Source organism: Trematosphaeria pertusa, assembly GCF_010094035.1.
Source record: "Trematosphaeria pertusa strain CBS 122368 unplaced genomic scaffold BU26scaffold_1, whole genome shotgun sequence".
Classification (NCBI taxonomy): Eukaryota; Fungi; Ascomycota; class Dothideomycetes; order Pleosporales; family Trematosphaeriaceae; genus Trematosphaeria; species Trematosphaeria pertusa.
In genome coordinates this window covers 4,333,829-4,348,611 of record NW_022987212.1, presented here as the reverse complement: position 1 = coordinate 4,348,611, position 14,783 = coordinate 4,333,829, and the positions used below count along the sequence as shown (strand labels likewise).

Sequence of the window (14,783 nt, the reverse complement as noted above, 5' to 3'; positions counted from 1 at the left end):
GGGCCGTAGCGGGCTCTCGCAGGCCGTTTCTCTGCAGCGTCTGTCGAGGTCTGAGGAACGAGCTAGACGAATTCTTCATGTACGCAAGCAAGAGGTCCATACGTGTCCGGCCTCGTAGAGCACTTCGCCCTCTTTGATTCTGGACGACTGGTTGTATCGGACGTCAAAGAATCGCGGGATGAAAGGCGTCGGCTAGGCACACATCACCGTGCTGCAGACCGGCGCAAAGATTGTCGATGGCGCCCGTGTAACTGCAGTCCATCAGGCGCCAGGAAAATCTCATACAGACGCATCATTTTCAGGCAAGAATTTTCGACTGTACATTAGCCTGGGGAAGCCGCTCGTGATTGGCCGCGGCCGCGTAGTTGTCGCGCCACTTGCGGGGACAGGCCGCACTGTGCGAGGACTGCGATAACGGACCTTAAAGTTTTTGACGCAAGAGCTGCATTGCAAGCTTTATCTCTCTTCTCTTGCGTCTTCCTCACCAATTCGCCCTCTCGACATTCGCAGCGCCTTCAGACAGTCCTGAAGCGCCCTCTCGCGCGCGCGAACAGTCACCATGCAGGGCGTCGTGCGTTCTGGCGCTCGATTGGCAGCACGCTCGTCCCGCAGAGTCACCGCGGCTCCTGGAGCTTTACGCACACTCCCCCGAGCACTCGTTGCGACTCCGACCCGCCTGTATACCTCCTCCGCCGACAGTCGAGATGCCACGTCCATGCGGGCCGCCTTCCTGAGCTTGCTCGGAAGCGTGAGCTCACGAAGAGAGATCGACCAGTACCTCGCCCAGTTCCGATCCGTCTCCTCGCAACAGTTCGCCGTAGTAAAAGTTGGAGGGGCAATCCTTACAGACCACATAGATACGCTATGTCTGGCCTTACAGCACCTCTATGCCATGGGGCTGTATCCCATCATCGTGCACGGCGCGGGGCCCCAGATGAACAAACTACTTTTGGACGCAGGCGTCGAGCCCGAGTTCATTGACGGGATCAGGGTCACCGACAAGAAGACGCTAGGGATTGCCCGCAAGCTGTTCCTGGAAGCCAACATGGACCTGGTGCTGAAGCTGAGGCAAGATTGGGGCATTCCGGCACGGCCCATCACTGCCGGCGTTCTTGAGGCGGACTATCTAGATAAAGAGAAGTGGAAGTATGTTGGAGATATCACAAAGGTCCACTCCAGGCCTATAGTGGACGCCTTGAAGGCCAAGGAACTGCCCATCCTGTGCTCCATGGCGGAGACGGAGGACGGCCAGATCTTGAACGTCAACGCCGACGTTGTGGCAGGAGCTCTGGCGCGAGCGCTGGAACCATTGAAGATTGTCTACCTGTCGGAGAAGGGAGGTCTGTTCAACGGCGAGACCGGGAAGCTCATCTCAACGATCAACTTGGACGAGGAATACGACACCCTCATGCAGCAGTCGTGGGTGAAGTATGGCACGAAGCTCAAGATCGTAGAAGTCAAGAAGCTGCTGGACGACCTGCCCAAGACCTCCAGCGTTGCCATTATCCACCCTCAATACCTCGAGAAGGAGCTTTTTACTCATACCGGAGGTGGCACCCTAATCCGAAAGGGCGAGAGCATCCAGACGGTGACCAAGTTTGAGGACTTCGAGGATATCACGACTCTCCGGGAAGCCCTGTTGAGGGACCGTGAAAGCATGGATTCCGGAGAAGTCATCGACCGCTATCTCAACAACCTTAAGAGCCGACCGTTCGAAGCTTTCTTTGACGACTCCATGGGTGCTGTCGCTATCGTTTACCCACCGTCAGGAGACTCCGAGTTCGCTCAGCTGTCTACTTTCACTACGACCAAGGATGCCTTCCTGACGAATGTGGCGGACAACATCTTTGAGCGCATGAAGAAGAAGTACCCGAAGATGTACTGGACTGTCGAGACCCAGGACGAGAACCTCGGGTGGTTCAAGGAGAAGGCAGACGGCACCCTCCGCCGAGATAGAGAAATCTTCTGCTTCTGGGGACCAGCGAACCCATCAGAAGTCGTTACGCTGATGAGCGAGTTTTCGCAGCATGGCAGGGCAATGTTTGGTGATCACAACCTTGAGTCGCAGCTACGTAGGGCTGCCGACTACGCCGCCAGCCTGAAGCATGGACAGCAAGCCCGTGCCTACTCAACAATGGCTGCTGGCCGCCCAACTATGGGTCAGTCCTCAAGGCCGAGCTTGAGGTTAAACAGGATAGCTCCTTCGCCGGCTCGAGGTTTCGCTACAAGCGCACCGCGCTCCGTCGAGACCACTAATCCTAACCCGCCGTACGGTATCAAGTTCAAGAGCAAGGACTGGCCTTCAAAGATTGCCCTGATCGGTGCTCGGGGATATACTGGACAAGCGCTCATCGATCTCCTCAACCGACACCCCAACATGGATCTCCGACATGTGTCATCACGTGAACTCGCTGGCAAGAAGCTCGAAGGCTACACCAAGCGCAACATCACCTACGAGAACCTCTCGCCCGAAGACGTGAAGAAGATGGCAGAGAAGGGCGAGGTTGAGTGTTGGGTGATGGCACTGCCCAATGGTGTATGCAAGCCGTTCGTAGAGGCCATCAACGAAGCCGGCAAGCCGGATGCTGTGATCATAGATCTGAGTGCCGACTACCGCTTCGATTCGACTTGGACGTATGGCCTTCCGGAGCTCGTTGACCGCCGTAAAATTTCCGATGCTACGCGGATAGCAAACCCCGGCTGCTACGCCACCGCTGCTCAGCTGGGTATCGCGCCGCTTCTTGAATTCATCGGCGGCCAGCCCACGGTTTTTGGTGTCTCCGGCTACTCAGGAGCAGGAACCAAACCCAGTCCGAAGAACGATGTCAAGAACCTAGAGAACAATCTCATCCCTTACAGCTTGACGGACCACATCCACGAAAAGGAAATCTCGTCACAGCTCGGTATTGACGTAGCATTCATCCCGCACGTCGCCGTCTGGTTCCAGGGTATTCACGTCAGTCACCTCTCCTTGTCCCCTTCCTTCTCCTCGTCACTAACACCCTTCAGCACACCATCTCCATCCCTCTCAACCGCACCATGTCCTCCCGCGACATCCGCAACATCTTCCAAGACCGCTATGCTGGCGAGAAGCTCGTCCGCGTCGTCGGCGAGTCCCCGCTCGTAAAGAACATCTCCGGCAAACACGGCGTCGAGATTGGCGGCTTCGCAGTCCACAGCTCGGGCAAGCGTGTCGTCGTGAACGCGACGATCGATAACCTGCTCAAGGGAGCCGCGACGCAGTGTCTGCAGAACATGAACCTGGCGCTGGGCTATGGCGAGTATGAGGGTATCCCTTACTAATCTGTCAGTATGGAGTGGAGGCAGAAGCATTGGCGAAGCTGACTTCGAAGCGCGGCTCATAGACCGTTTGTCTCTTCACAAGCTTGTTGGATTAATGATTAGAGCACATATCCGGGCGCGACATCCTAGACAGGCACCATTTTCTTGTATATATCCTTCCTTATTCAGCACAGGAGCGGGCGCGCGCGTGTGTATGTTTAGCTAGCCAGCCCTCCCGGCGTTGAATCGTGTTTGTAAAAGTCTTTTATTCACTTTCAGCCAATACAGAGTTCTTGACTTCGTGTCTGCTGAGATTCGCGACACACTATTGTACAACAGGTTTACAGATTACATGACATAGTGGGGCGTATTACCCTTTGGCCGTCCAATTCCCAAATCCGCACCAGAAACGCCGCCGCTATGCAAACCCAACCCACCGAGTCTATGATATCTAGGGGCGCTGCAAGAAATAATGTAGAGGGGGGATTATCTGAGCAGAGAGCCAAACCATCTAAAAGAGTGGCAAAACCAAATATTACAAACCTATCCACCGCTCCGAGCCACTTCATCAGCCTTCGCCTCGGCCTTCGCTAGCTTCCTCGCCAGCGCGCGCTCCCTCACAATTAGATCGCCCAGGCTTTCTCCCGCTCTTAAGCGCGGCACTCCTAGTCCAGTCTCACAATCGGGCCCTCGCACGCTTCTCCCGCCCCAAGCGCCTAGACCCCAGCCGCCCTTCGGGCTCGTCGCACCGAGGCCCTGGCCCCACATGCTCACGCGCTGGACCTTGCGCAGCTTCGTGAGGCCGTAGGCAGCGACCATCATGCCGAAGATAGTGCACCAGGCAGAGATGCCGAAGAAGCCGATCTCGGATTCTTCGATGAAGTTCTTGAGGTTCATGCCGTAGAGGGCGGCGACAAAGGTGCCGGCGGTGATGGAGAGGGTGAGGATGGAGAACTTGAGATCGAGCAGCATGAGGGAGTTGCGGTTGGCGTCGAGAATTGCTTTGACGCTGCACTGCTATCAGCATGTACATCAAGAAAAGAGGACGAGGAGTGATGCGTACATTTCCTCGGTGTTACGAATACTAGACACCAAGTTCTCAGCCGCTTGTACGATTTCGTCAGCCACCTTGTGGTATGATTCGAGTAGCATTTCGACTTCGGTGTGGTCGTGCTCGTCGCGGATTTTGCCTTCTGCTTTCTCGGAGAGGTACATGGCGGACAGATCGTCGTCCGCTTCGAGGAGCTCGGTCAAGGCGTCTCTGACGAGACGTGCCTTCTGCTCGAAGGAACCTAGTTTCTTGGAGTAAATGAGTAGGTAGCGAAGCTTGTCTCGATCGATGTCCTCTTCAAGCTCCATCAACACCCTGACCACGGGCTCGCTGACGCCTTCAAACTCCTTTTCCAGACTCAACGTTACGCTAATGAGAACTGCTTCGAGGGCTCGGAATTCGTAGGGTAGCGTGCCGTTCATATGTGACTCCTTCTGGCGCAGCTTCAGGTCTAGATCGTACATAAAGACAGACTGTGATTTCGAATCCGTTGTCCCATAGGCGTCAAAGACGAGCACGCGGTTGTGCTTAATGAGCGCGCGAATATGGAGGAGGTTGATCAGGATAGCGGAGGGACGAACCAGGATGTTCGGGAGGAGTGAGGAATCGATCTTGCGGAGATCGCGAGGCAAGAGGCCATACTAGATCCTATTAGCTTTCTATACATATACCACACCGGGCTCAGGAACCCCTGACAGCTCCAAAACGTACCTTTGCGATCAATTCGGTCTTCTTGAACTCCCCGCTAACCATTGTCACATTGCCGTGCTCATCCAACTCCGTACACCGCAGTTTCAGCTCATTCGCCGGTCGTGCCATACGTTGGGGCAAGCCATTGAATCCAGCTGCCGTATCCTCCATCGTGCTCTTGGGGGGCGGAGGTGGCGGCTGTAATCGAGTGGGCCGGCGCCGCTTTCGCATCCCGAACAAGCTCCAAGCATGATTCGGGCTCGTCGTAGAGAACGTCCGGCGGCACGAGGCGAAGCTTGTGAGAGGGCACGATGGTATTTGGGGCGCGGGGAGGTATGCGTTTGGTGCGATGCGCGTTGTTCGAGAATTCAAATGGCATTTCGGCGGCCCAACGCTCCTGGATGTACACGATCCTCCGCCCGATCCAATTCCGTTTTCCCCCACTGCTCTTCTACCCAGTCCTCCACATACTCTGCCCGTCGCATACCCACGTCTCTGTACCGTTACCGCGGCGCGTTGCGCAGTCGGCGATTCGAACGCATTCTTGACCTGGGCGCGCAGGAAGCTCAAAACCGATGGCGACGGGGCTGCGATGTTGCGGAGAGGAATCGACTTCATAACTCCCCGTTAGACAGGCCCAGTATACAGCGTCGATCCATGCGGTCGTTATCGCGTTGTGCTCCGGCAAGCTTGAACGGAGGTCTGCGGTCTTGGAAAGGAAAAATGCGCTAGCGTCAGGTCACGTGTGGTACGTCACTCAAAATTTTGATGCTCTCTTGAGGCCGAATGCACCAACATACCTCGTACCTCTAAGCCTTTTTTAAATGGCATGCCTTCCATGTGGAATGCCTTGATCCGCACTCATCATATCACTTCGCGCAAAAAGGTCGCCAAACTGCGTGCCGCAGCTTCAAACTACGATGTCTATGCTCTTCTGCGTTACGGTGGCTGCCCGGGGGTTATGTATTGTCAAGGAAGTGAAAGCGGAGTAAGGAGCTGGGTATCCACAGTCCAGGGATTACGCTACAAGGACTTTCAACTGGTCAAGAAGCCTGCGGCAAAGGCGGTAGAGGAATTGGGAGGGAACGAGAAGGATGTCCATTATGGGAAGCTTGAAGAAGTTGAGAGCGTCAAAGAGTTTGGGGCAAGAATGCAAGAGATGGGCGTATGGGCTTGGTGGCGGAAGGGGATGGGATATGTTCATGATGATTGAAGCTTTGTGAAGCCTGGGAGCGACGACCACTTCGAGGGTTAGTAGCCTGCCTTCTCGACTCCTTGGACGGCCGGCATACCACGCACCCATCCACGGGGGTACAGAAAGCTATTTGGCAGGAGAATGTGTCGCGACTAACATAGCACGATTCGCTCAACAAAGCCTCATCCAGCGCCTCCCACCTCGCTTCCCAACCAACATCTGGAAACAGAAAAAAGAGCAATCAGCGCACACGCATACTCCGCACTTGTCACCCCCCAGCCAACCAACCACATCTCCAAACCGGCAGTGCAGCGATCTCGGAACCTACCGAATCCGCTCCCATCAGCATCCGCGCATATGCCCCACAGCCCCCAATCCGCCGTGGCTATGCAAAGACCTTGACCAGATCCACACGACAATGCGAATCCCGCAACAGCATGAATCAACCTCGCACGCGTTCTCACTGTACAGTACGAGATCAACACCGCTCGGCCGGGCCGGATTCGAACTAGACATGGCGTTTAGGCAGAGGCGGGCGACGGATGAGTCCGTACCGCACCGTACCAGTGAGATACATAATTCTCTGCGAAACGCCAAGTCTTGTGTGGGGGGATCGGAGAAAATACCGCTGATGTCAGAGCAAAAAAAAGTTTCCGAGCTTAGAAAGCAAATGAGAAGAAAATATTATTTTCACCGTTCCACAACTGTGCTTCGGTGACGATCACCCGCTTCCAGATAGACGAATCATTCGCTTCTCTTTGTGCGACAACAGGCCCAACCTCACCGATCACATCTCGATTCGTGACTTCCGACGGCTCTCCGCCCTGTCGTGCGGAAGAAGTCCTGGGAATGCGAATGTCGATCCAAGGCTAACATAACAGCAGGGGACGCCTGACCAACGCAACACACCAAACGAGCAGCCTCACCCGAGCTTATGCGAGGTGCTTGAAGTTTACTGTGGAATTGCAGAAAGACATTCGCAGGCGGGCCATGCAAGCGACGATGTCGGGATAGTGTGAAACGATTCCAACTCACATGCTTTGCCCAAACCAAAACAAGCCGTAATCTTAGATGCCACTGTAAAAATGTCTGATATAGTTGAAATCGCTTTATCGGACTTAAACAATACCCTCCGTCTCCCTGTTTGTTTCGTCCCAAAGCTCGAAAGATTCGCTCACATCTATCTCTCCGCTGCCCTAGTCTGATGCAAAAGAAAATCCGAATGGGGGGTATCCAGCGGAACTACGCTCAACGCTTCTCGGAGCAGATAGAAAAACGCCCCAAAGACTCCTCGCATATGCTAGCCATCAAGCCACAAACTCTCACGTAGAAAAAAGGGGAAAAGAAAATCGGGTATCATCAGCGAGCGTGACGGAAAAAAAAAGTAGGCAAATTAAATATACACTTAAGAAGAGAATCGCTCCATCTCCCTCAACAGCAACTCAACGGCGCGATCCACTCGCAGGCCATCCCCGAGATCCGTCTTGCGTAAGGCTTGCCTCGCCTGCTCGGGCGTGAAGCCCATCTCGACGATTCTGTAGACGGCTCTGTCGGCGGAATTTTCACCGCTGTCGTGGTCATAGACGACACGCTGAAGAGGATGCTGATGAAAGACCGGCTGGCTTTCAATAGAAGGTGCGCTGCCGGATGCGCTGTGTGCCCCGTTCGTTTCCTCGCTCATCTGGCGGAGATGCTGTGCAAAAGCGGGATGTTGGTCGAGCCGAGGCATTTCGGGGATAGATTCCTGGCGTCGGAAAGCGGGGTGCTCGTCGATGGAGGGCATACTTAGGGCCATGCTGCTCCTATCTCGTGTACTGGGGACGGTGGAAGGCGGTGGCGTGGGAAGAAGAGGTTGGGCAACTGTGCGCCTAGGTGGTGATTGGGAGCGTGGTGGAGGAGGCGGAGTGCGGGCCGCTGGCAGTTCGGGAATGGAAATGGTAAGTTCGTGCGCAAGACCCGAGGGCGCTCGCAAGGAAGGAATGTGCGTGACTACAGTGTGAGGAGACGCCGGTGGAAGGCGAGGCCTCGTCAAGTTGCTGATTACGCCCTCCCACTCGCTCATTGGGCGTTCCTGACTCATTCGGATTTCAGGAAGTCGTTCACCGCTATTCTTGCGCTGGCGGAGTTCCGTGATATGACGCTGGATGCGCTGCTTGGAGAGCTGGCGCTGAACTTCCTTGGTGGAGCTCTCGGCGTAGGTGACTGTGATCTTATCTTCGTACAAGCGAGATGCGGCTTCTTTCAGGAAGTTGCGCCGCGTGCCCCCGAAGATCGGGGGCTTCCAGTTGATCCAGCCGTTTTGGGAGGCGATAATGAAGGCGGAGGATTCGGACGTGCGGCAGGGAGCAGCCAGGTCGAGGATGGTGGAGAGACCGAGCGTTAATAGGTAGTAGTACCACTCATCTTCTTCCATTAGCATGTACAAGAACAAAGGAGTGAGATTACCCACCGAGCATGATCTCTTCGCCGTCAATGTCTCCTCCTCGAACGTCCGTGTTCTCATAGACGCCGAACTCCCTAGCCTGAATGGTACGGCCCCCAATTGGCTGCAGTAGGACACCCAGGCAGTTCCAGAGCTCCATCATATCGAACAGCTGCTCAGCGGTCAGACCCCCTTCGTTCCCCTTCGCAAAGCACTCTGGAGCGCTCGCGAGCGTTTCATTAAAGTCGTCGCAGGTAAGGACGCTGTAGGTGCACGAGGACTGGTGGACGAGGGCACCACCGTTCAGCCAGTCCATCTGAGCAACAACATCCTCTTCTCGTCCCTTTCCGCATCCAAAGATCTTGCAGAAAGTCCAAATACGCCAGAGTGCGTCGTCGACACGGGCAGACTCGACCTGGTCCTCGCTCACGAGCGCGATCGAAATCTCCGGCCGGATGAATGATTGACAATTATCCTTGATCAACGACTTGATCGCTGCAATGATATACATGTCCCGCGTGTAGTATTGGATATATGAAGCCGGCGTATATTCTTGTCTCGGACGGTCGTCTTCTTCGTCTCCCTCGTCGTGTCCAGGATAACAAATTTCGCGATGTTCCCAAGCGGGTGGTGACATCTTTCGCAGCGCAGCCTTCATCAGCTCCAGCTCATGGCGCTTGAACACTCGGTAGAAGCCGCGGTTGACGACAGCGGTAGCGAAGAGGTCATCAAGGCTTTCTAGATTCCGCAGGATAGTGAGAATAACGTTCTCGGCGACTTCTGGAGTAATAGTCCGCTTGACGTCCTTTGGGGGAATGGGGATGGGTGAAAGCACAAAATCGTCGGTCGTCATACGCTTGGTCTCGGGTATGATGATGCTCAATCCTTTGCCCTTGTTCAGCGAACGATTCCGTTTGATCTGAGAAGCAATGTGATCGCCAGGTACCCGTGACAGACGGAAACCATTTGGGCCGAACTGTGACTGGCGCTTGCTGGACTTTCTCGGCAATTCTGGTGGAGGGCTATACCGGGCAATATCGTAAGTGATAGAGTCTTTCCTTGGCTCGCCTTGGGGGCTTAGTGGAGAGTCTTTCCGAGTGACGACAGTATCCCATTTGAAGGGATTGTCGTCCGTAAATGAGGTGAGTTGCGCCTCCAGATCATTTTCTGCTTCACTCAAGGTCGGACTCGGGATCCTAGGCGTAAATTGCTTGGATGATGAGCGGTTGATGGCCTGGTTGATTGCACCCATCCCTGGATTCGTTGCGAGACTCCTCCTTCGACTGCAGCGATTTGAGTGTCTGCGGACGGTGGATGGTCGGCGGCGCAAAGCGCTTGAAGCGTTGCGGGGAGGTTGGAGCGAGCAGGTCGGTATAAACTCAGTATCATCTTCAATACGGGGGTGATGCGCGTAATGTCGTGGTGGCGGTGACGGAGTCGCGTAGCGATGTCCGGTTTCATGGCCTGCAATGTCGGACTTCGTAGCCTCGCGTGGGGGCGAACTGAACACCCCGGCCTTCACGGGAGACGTGACTGAAAACTCGACGCCCGCGATATTCACGCGACTGCTCATAGATTTTGACGGACAAGGCGGGCTGCCGGCTTCGGCGCTGGTCAGTGAGGACTGATTGCTGTAAGTTGAGGATGCGTCGTCCCCACGAGAGTCGTCTGACGAATTGCAAGTAGCGTTGCTTGGTTCCGGAGAGCCCATGCCAGACTTGGAAATTTGCTCGTTAATTGAAGGATGGAAGTGCTGCGGAGGCCGGGCCTGCCGTGTGCTGAGTGGTGATACCATCGAGTCGCGCACGTGAGCCCTTTTGGATCCCGACGGCGGCGAAATGTCGCTCATAGTCTCGATATCGGCCGAGGCGGACCTGATGTGATTGCTGCTGGGCTGGCCAAAGAACGGGCTTGTAGGCAGAGGGCGGTCGCGTTGCTCTTTGGGAATGACGACTTGTATCCTGGGCCTCTGACTCCTGGCCGAGCTGGACGATCGGGACTGGGAGCTTTTCCGACTCTGGCAATCCGACGAGCTGGTGTCCTTGTGTTCCCACTGTATCCTTCCGTGCTTGTAAATGCCAATAGTGCCCTTGAGCGACGGTGTGCTGGAGAAGGACTTCATTTCCTTCCCAGCTTTGATGGGGGAGAGTGCGGTTGCACTACTGCTGCGTAATCGGGTAGTGCGTCCGGCGTTGTTTTGTGAATGCGATTGGACTGACATGCCATCAGAGGCGGGTGAAATGCGGCCAACGCTCGAGTGGATTTCCTGATTGGATGGGGGGATGTCTCGCTCTTTTGATAAGAGGGGAGCCGTTGCGCAAGCTGTACTTGCTGGAACGGCGCGTAAAATTGTTCCCGAGCTCTTGGAGGCCTTGCGTTTATGATGAAATGACATGCCCCTCTTACACTTGGTCGACAGCGACGCGTTCAACTTGAGGGCCGCTCCGGAAGTGTGCGAAGGCCGGTGGCCAGGGCTCGACGCGGGCGTTGCGGCCTTGTGTGAGAGCAGCTGCGAAGTGGTCCGACCGATGATGGCGCGGGGTGCAGTCGAGTGATTGTGGAGGAGAGAGCAGGTTCGCGCGAAGGGCGATTCGAAGAAGCCAGACTCGTGTGAAGGCATGGCAGGGAAGCAAGCATGTATACAAATGCACGCTCCAAAATAGCAGCGGCCCTCAGTGGGTGACGCAGCTGAGGCGGACAGGGAATAGGACGAGTGGCGCCAGAGTCCGGACGCTCACGACCAGGGCTGAGATGAGACGGTCGTGGAGAGATGTCGTACTTGCAAACGGACGCGACGGAAAAGACGCATAAACGGAGGATGACAGGAGAAGGCGCACCTTGCTGTGTATATCGGTCGCTCTGGCTCGGGCACAGCCGGGCATGTACAGGCAGCGCTGGCGGACTGAGGGACTGAGCCCCAACGGCATAGCAGTGCGCTATGCTGCACATCTCGCCGGCGCAGGCGTGAGGTGGGTTGGCTGGTTGGGTGGGTTGCGGCGTGCTTGGAGCTTCGGACCCCGCCAGCATGCACCGTGTGGATGCGCAGGTGGATCGGCAGCCGGGGTGGCTATTCCCAGCGGGGGCTGTGAGGCGGTGGTCCCAAATTTAGGAAGCAGCGACGTGGGACCGAGTCTCCCCCACCACGCCTTCCACCACCAGCATTCTCCGCCTGCAGTCAGCTCCTCCGCGACTTGTCGCCAACCAGCGCGCCTCCTTGCCTGCTTCGTTTCATGTTTACTAGATGCGCGTTCTGCGCTTGCATCATCTCTCAGAGCAGCGCCTCGGCCGACGGAGCCTCGTCGCCGTCGTCGTGGCGGTGACGCGTGGGAAGACATCCCCAGCGGCGTCGACACTTCGGCAACATCGCCGCATCTGGCCATGGCAAGCGTACATCTCGCTCATCCGCGAGGCGTGGTTCCACAGTATTCGTAAACACCCTCTCATTGGGCAGAACGGTGCCTGACCATTTCAGCCAGCTTCCGAGCATAAGCATTGTCTATTTTCCAGTCAGACGGGCCCTAGGCATGCAAGGCACCTCGTCTTCTGTAACAGATCCCGACCACTGGTGACTATATCGAGGTGATCCTCCACCATTGTTCGCGCCGCACGAAGAGGACACCTCGTGTTCTCGTGGAGCAAGTCGTCTGCTGAATTACGGCACCTCCCTCCTCCTCAGCAAGCCACGAAGCACAAAAGATATCTTATCTATTTCCACCTGCTACTATTAAGGATAGAGCTAGATTTATTGAGTTCGGTTTTACGTGGGGAGCTACACCATATAGAGAGGTCCACACAGTCACGCAATACATGCTTAACGAGCAACACAGTATAGCCGCCATACCCAGCGCCTGTATACACAATAACAATCCAATAGAGCTAGATTTGCTTTACTTATTATATCAATTTAGAAGTAGCTACGTAAGGCTATGATAAGCTGTTATAGTAGCTACCGGCCGTGTGACCGCGTCGAAAATTACCCCTTCTCATGCACCTTGTACAGCCCCCGTTGCCGTATCCTTTCGCCATATTTCGGAAACTCGAGAATCTTCTCTAACGCGACAGCGTGAGAAGCTCGAATGGAAAGGGCGGGACACTAAGGTGGCGATGTTGTCTTGTCGCGCTTGACGACGCCGGCAAATGTTGGCTCGACTACCTTCCAGCCCGTGACCGATTCGATATCCTGAACCACCAGATCCATCGGCGCCATGTACGACAGTCGTAATTCCTCGTGGCTGCCAAGTGCAAGTCCGGCGATCAACGCCTCGTGTTTGTCTTCCCCTTCAAGGGTTTTTGTAGTGGTCGAGTGCATTATGTCCTCCTCTTCCGGGGCGAAATCCTCCTCTTCCAGGGCGAAATCATTAGGATCTAGCAATACTAGACTCCCAGAATCTCCAGGCTCTATGAATGTTCCATTGCGACCAGTACGCCGATCACCCATCATAACATGGCAGCGAATTGGGGCAGGAATCATATCCGCATCCGTCAGTGGAGCTGTCAACCCGTCTTCATGCTTTGGCACTAGAACCTGGACCACGGACTCTGTGGCAGAGGTGAATCCAGCCGTACCACCTGACGTCCTCCCTTTCTTGAAGACACGATATCCTTGGCCAGGATCAAGGCTGCAATATCCTATCACCTCTTTCCATCCGATAGACGCAAGACCGTGAAATCCGGCGGGAGTAGCTCGTTTGTCAATTGTCGTCAGACACCAGTCCAGAGCCCACGCATCCGTCGGGGTTTTATCACGACTCTTGTGTTGAGCCGTGCGCAAGCCTGAGCTAGCAAATACTTGGCCAACGTACAAATCGAAGCTTTGAACTCGTGCCAGCTCATCTTCCAGCGCTTGAAGCCTCACCGGACTGGCGAGCATTCCCCTATCCATCTCGTGCCTTAGGCATTCGATCCTATTTTTTAGTGCCTTTATGTAGGCATCGCGATCTGAGCCGCTCGGAGATTCAACTTTGATGGGGTCTTCGAAAGTTGTAAACGGGCCTTTACCAGTGAGTTGGTTGGCAAGGACATGGTGGTTTGTAATTCCAAACTTGAGCTCTACGCCAGTGTCCGGATTCTTTAAACGCATACTTCCCCCGAGTGTCCCAGTGCGTTCGCCATTCCCACACGATGCGCCAAGTTCTATCCAGCCATAATTGAAGGCATTTTGTAGTGAGATGGCGTCAGGGCCTAAGACGGCGCGACGTGCGGCTGCGATGAATCGACTGCGATACAGCAACTCAACCTGTATGTTGGATTGAGCTACCTGAGGTAACTGTCTTATCGCGGGCAAAATCTCGTCCCACCAATACTGTTCATCAGCATCGCGCGCGCCGATGACAATTGTTGGTCGCATGTTGCCAGGGACTGTTGGTCGCATGTTGCCAGGGACTCTTGGTCGCACGTTGCCGGACGCTTTGGCATCTTTTCGATACACCATGTCAAGAGTGGTCCATTGGCGGCCATTTATAAGGTTACAAATGACGGGTAGGAGCACCTCATTCCACTGGTAGATGTCGGTTGCAACCGGGAAGCCTCTTAAATTCGCGGAAATGACATCGTCGATAATTTCAATCGCATGGTGTATGTCCGCTTGGTTTAGATATTCTCGAATCTGTCGTACAGCCGTTGGCCACGTGACGTCGCTGTCAGGTTGGTAGGTTGCCCATGTGGTGATAGTGATGTACTTATCGTGAAGCTCAGATTCTGGATGCCAGCGATATGCGACCTTTGTGAACTTGGGTGTAATTCCATTTTGGTCAAGGATTCCTTGGATCCGCTCTAGGTGGGTACGCCGATCTGGAAACTTCGCCTCGACATTATGAAGGGGCCATGTCACAACGGGTAATGCTGGAAGCATGGGGGAACCAACGCGGTACTTGAGTCGACTGTCGATAATGGTGGCCATATTTCTGAATGTCTTTCTGAATGTGTTGCTGGATGTGTTGCTGGATGTGTTGCTGGATATGTTGCTGAGTTAGAAATGATCAGCTATTTATGTTCGAGTCCCTCCCTCCTTTTGTGACTGCACAATTTGTGACTGCACAATTTGTGGCCGCTGTTGGCGGGAACAGAGCGGATCTAAAGGCTCGCCGCACAAGTAAATAGGATTAGATCGTCTATTGTACTCACCCGCGAGGGCCTCCAGGGTA

At 54.9% G+C, this 14,783-nt stretch overlaps 6 protein-coding genes across 6 annotated transcripts; 2 read left to right on the top strand and 4 right to left on the bottom strand.

Annotated features, from left to right (window-relative positions):
- The first annotated feature begins 420 nt into the window (after positions 1–420).
- On the top strand, positions 421–3,701 carry BU26DRAFT_599738 (bifunctional acetylglutamate kinase/N-acetyl-gamma-glutamyl-phosphate reductase). The gene is made up of 2 exons (XM_033835121.1): positions 421–2,956; positions 3,010–3,701. The coding sequence occupies exons 1-2, from the start codon at positions 560–562 to the stop codon at positions 3,301–3,303; spliced, it is 2,691 nt and encodes an 896-aa protein (XP_033692198.1). The 5' UTR covers positions 421–559; the 3' UTR covers positions 3,304–3,701.
- A 124-nt stretch (positions 3,702–3,825) lies between these two features.
- Positions 3,826–5,194, bottom strand: BU26DRAFT_558596 (cora-domain-containing protein; the record flags this gene model as incomplete). The annotated part of the gene is made up of 3 exons (XM_033832583.1): positions 3,826–4,291; positions 4,346–4,974; positions 5,045–5,194. The coding sequence occupies 3 exons, from the start codon at positions 5,192–5,194 to the stop codon at positions 3,826–3,828; spliced, it is 1,245 nt and encodes a 414-aa protein (XP_033692197.1).
- Positions 5,195–5,861: 667 nt separating this feature from the next.
- Positions 5,862–6,236, top strand: BU26DRAFT_412534 (uncharacterized protein; the record flags this gene model as incomplete). The annotated part of the gene is made up of 1 exon (XM_033822976.1): positions 5,862–6,236. One exon carries the CDS (start codon positions 5,862–5,864, stop codon positions 6,234–6,236), a length of 375 nt encoding a protein of 124 aa, XP_033692196.1.
- Positions 6,237–7,623: 1,387 nt separating this feature from the next.
- BU26DRAFT_527304 (uncharacterized protein) lies at positions 7,624–11,035 on the bottom strand (the record flags this gene model as incomplete). The annotated part of the gene is made up of 2 exons (XM_033830761.1): positions 7,624–8,621; positions 8,668–11,035. The coding sequence occupies 2 exons, from the start codon at positions 11,033–11,035 to the stop codon at positions 7,624–7,626; spliced, it is 3,366 nt and encodes a 1,121-aa protein (XP_033692195.1).
- BU26DRAFT_575716 (uncharacterized protein) lies at positions 10,990–12,072 on the bottom strand. Its single transcript, XM_033834363.1, has one exon. It carries the CDS (start codon positions 11,665–11,667, stop codon positions 11,068–11,070), a length of 600 nt encoding a protein of 199 aa, XP_033692194.1. The 5' UTR covers positions 11,668–12,072; the 3' UTR covers positions 10,990–11,067.
- Positions 12,073–12,538: 466 nt separating this feature from the next.
- Positions 12,539–14,783, bottom strand: BU26DRAFT_513887 (uncharacterized protein). Its single transcript, XM_033827717.1, has 2 exons — positions 14,764–14,783; positions 12,539–14,591 (listed from the first exon to the last, which is right to left on the bottom strand). The coding sequence occupies exon 2, from the start codon at positions 14,537–14,539 to the stop codon at positions 12,734–12,736; it is 1,806 nt and encodes a 601-aa protein (XP_033692193.1). The 5' UTR covers positions 14,540–14,591; positions 14,764–14,783; the 3' UTR covers positions 12,539–12,733.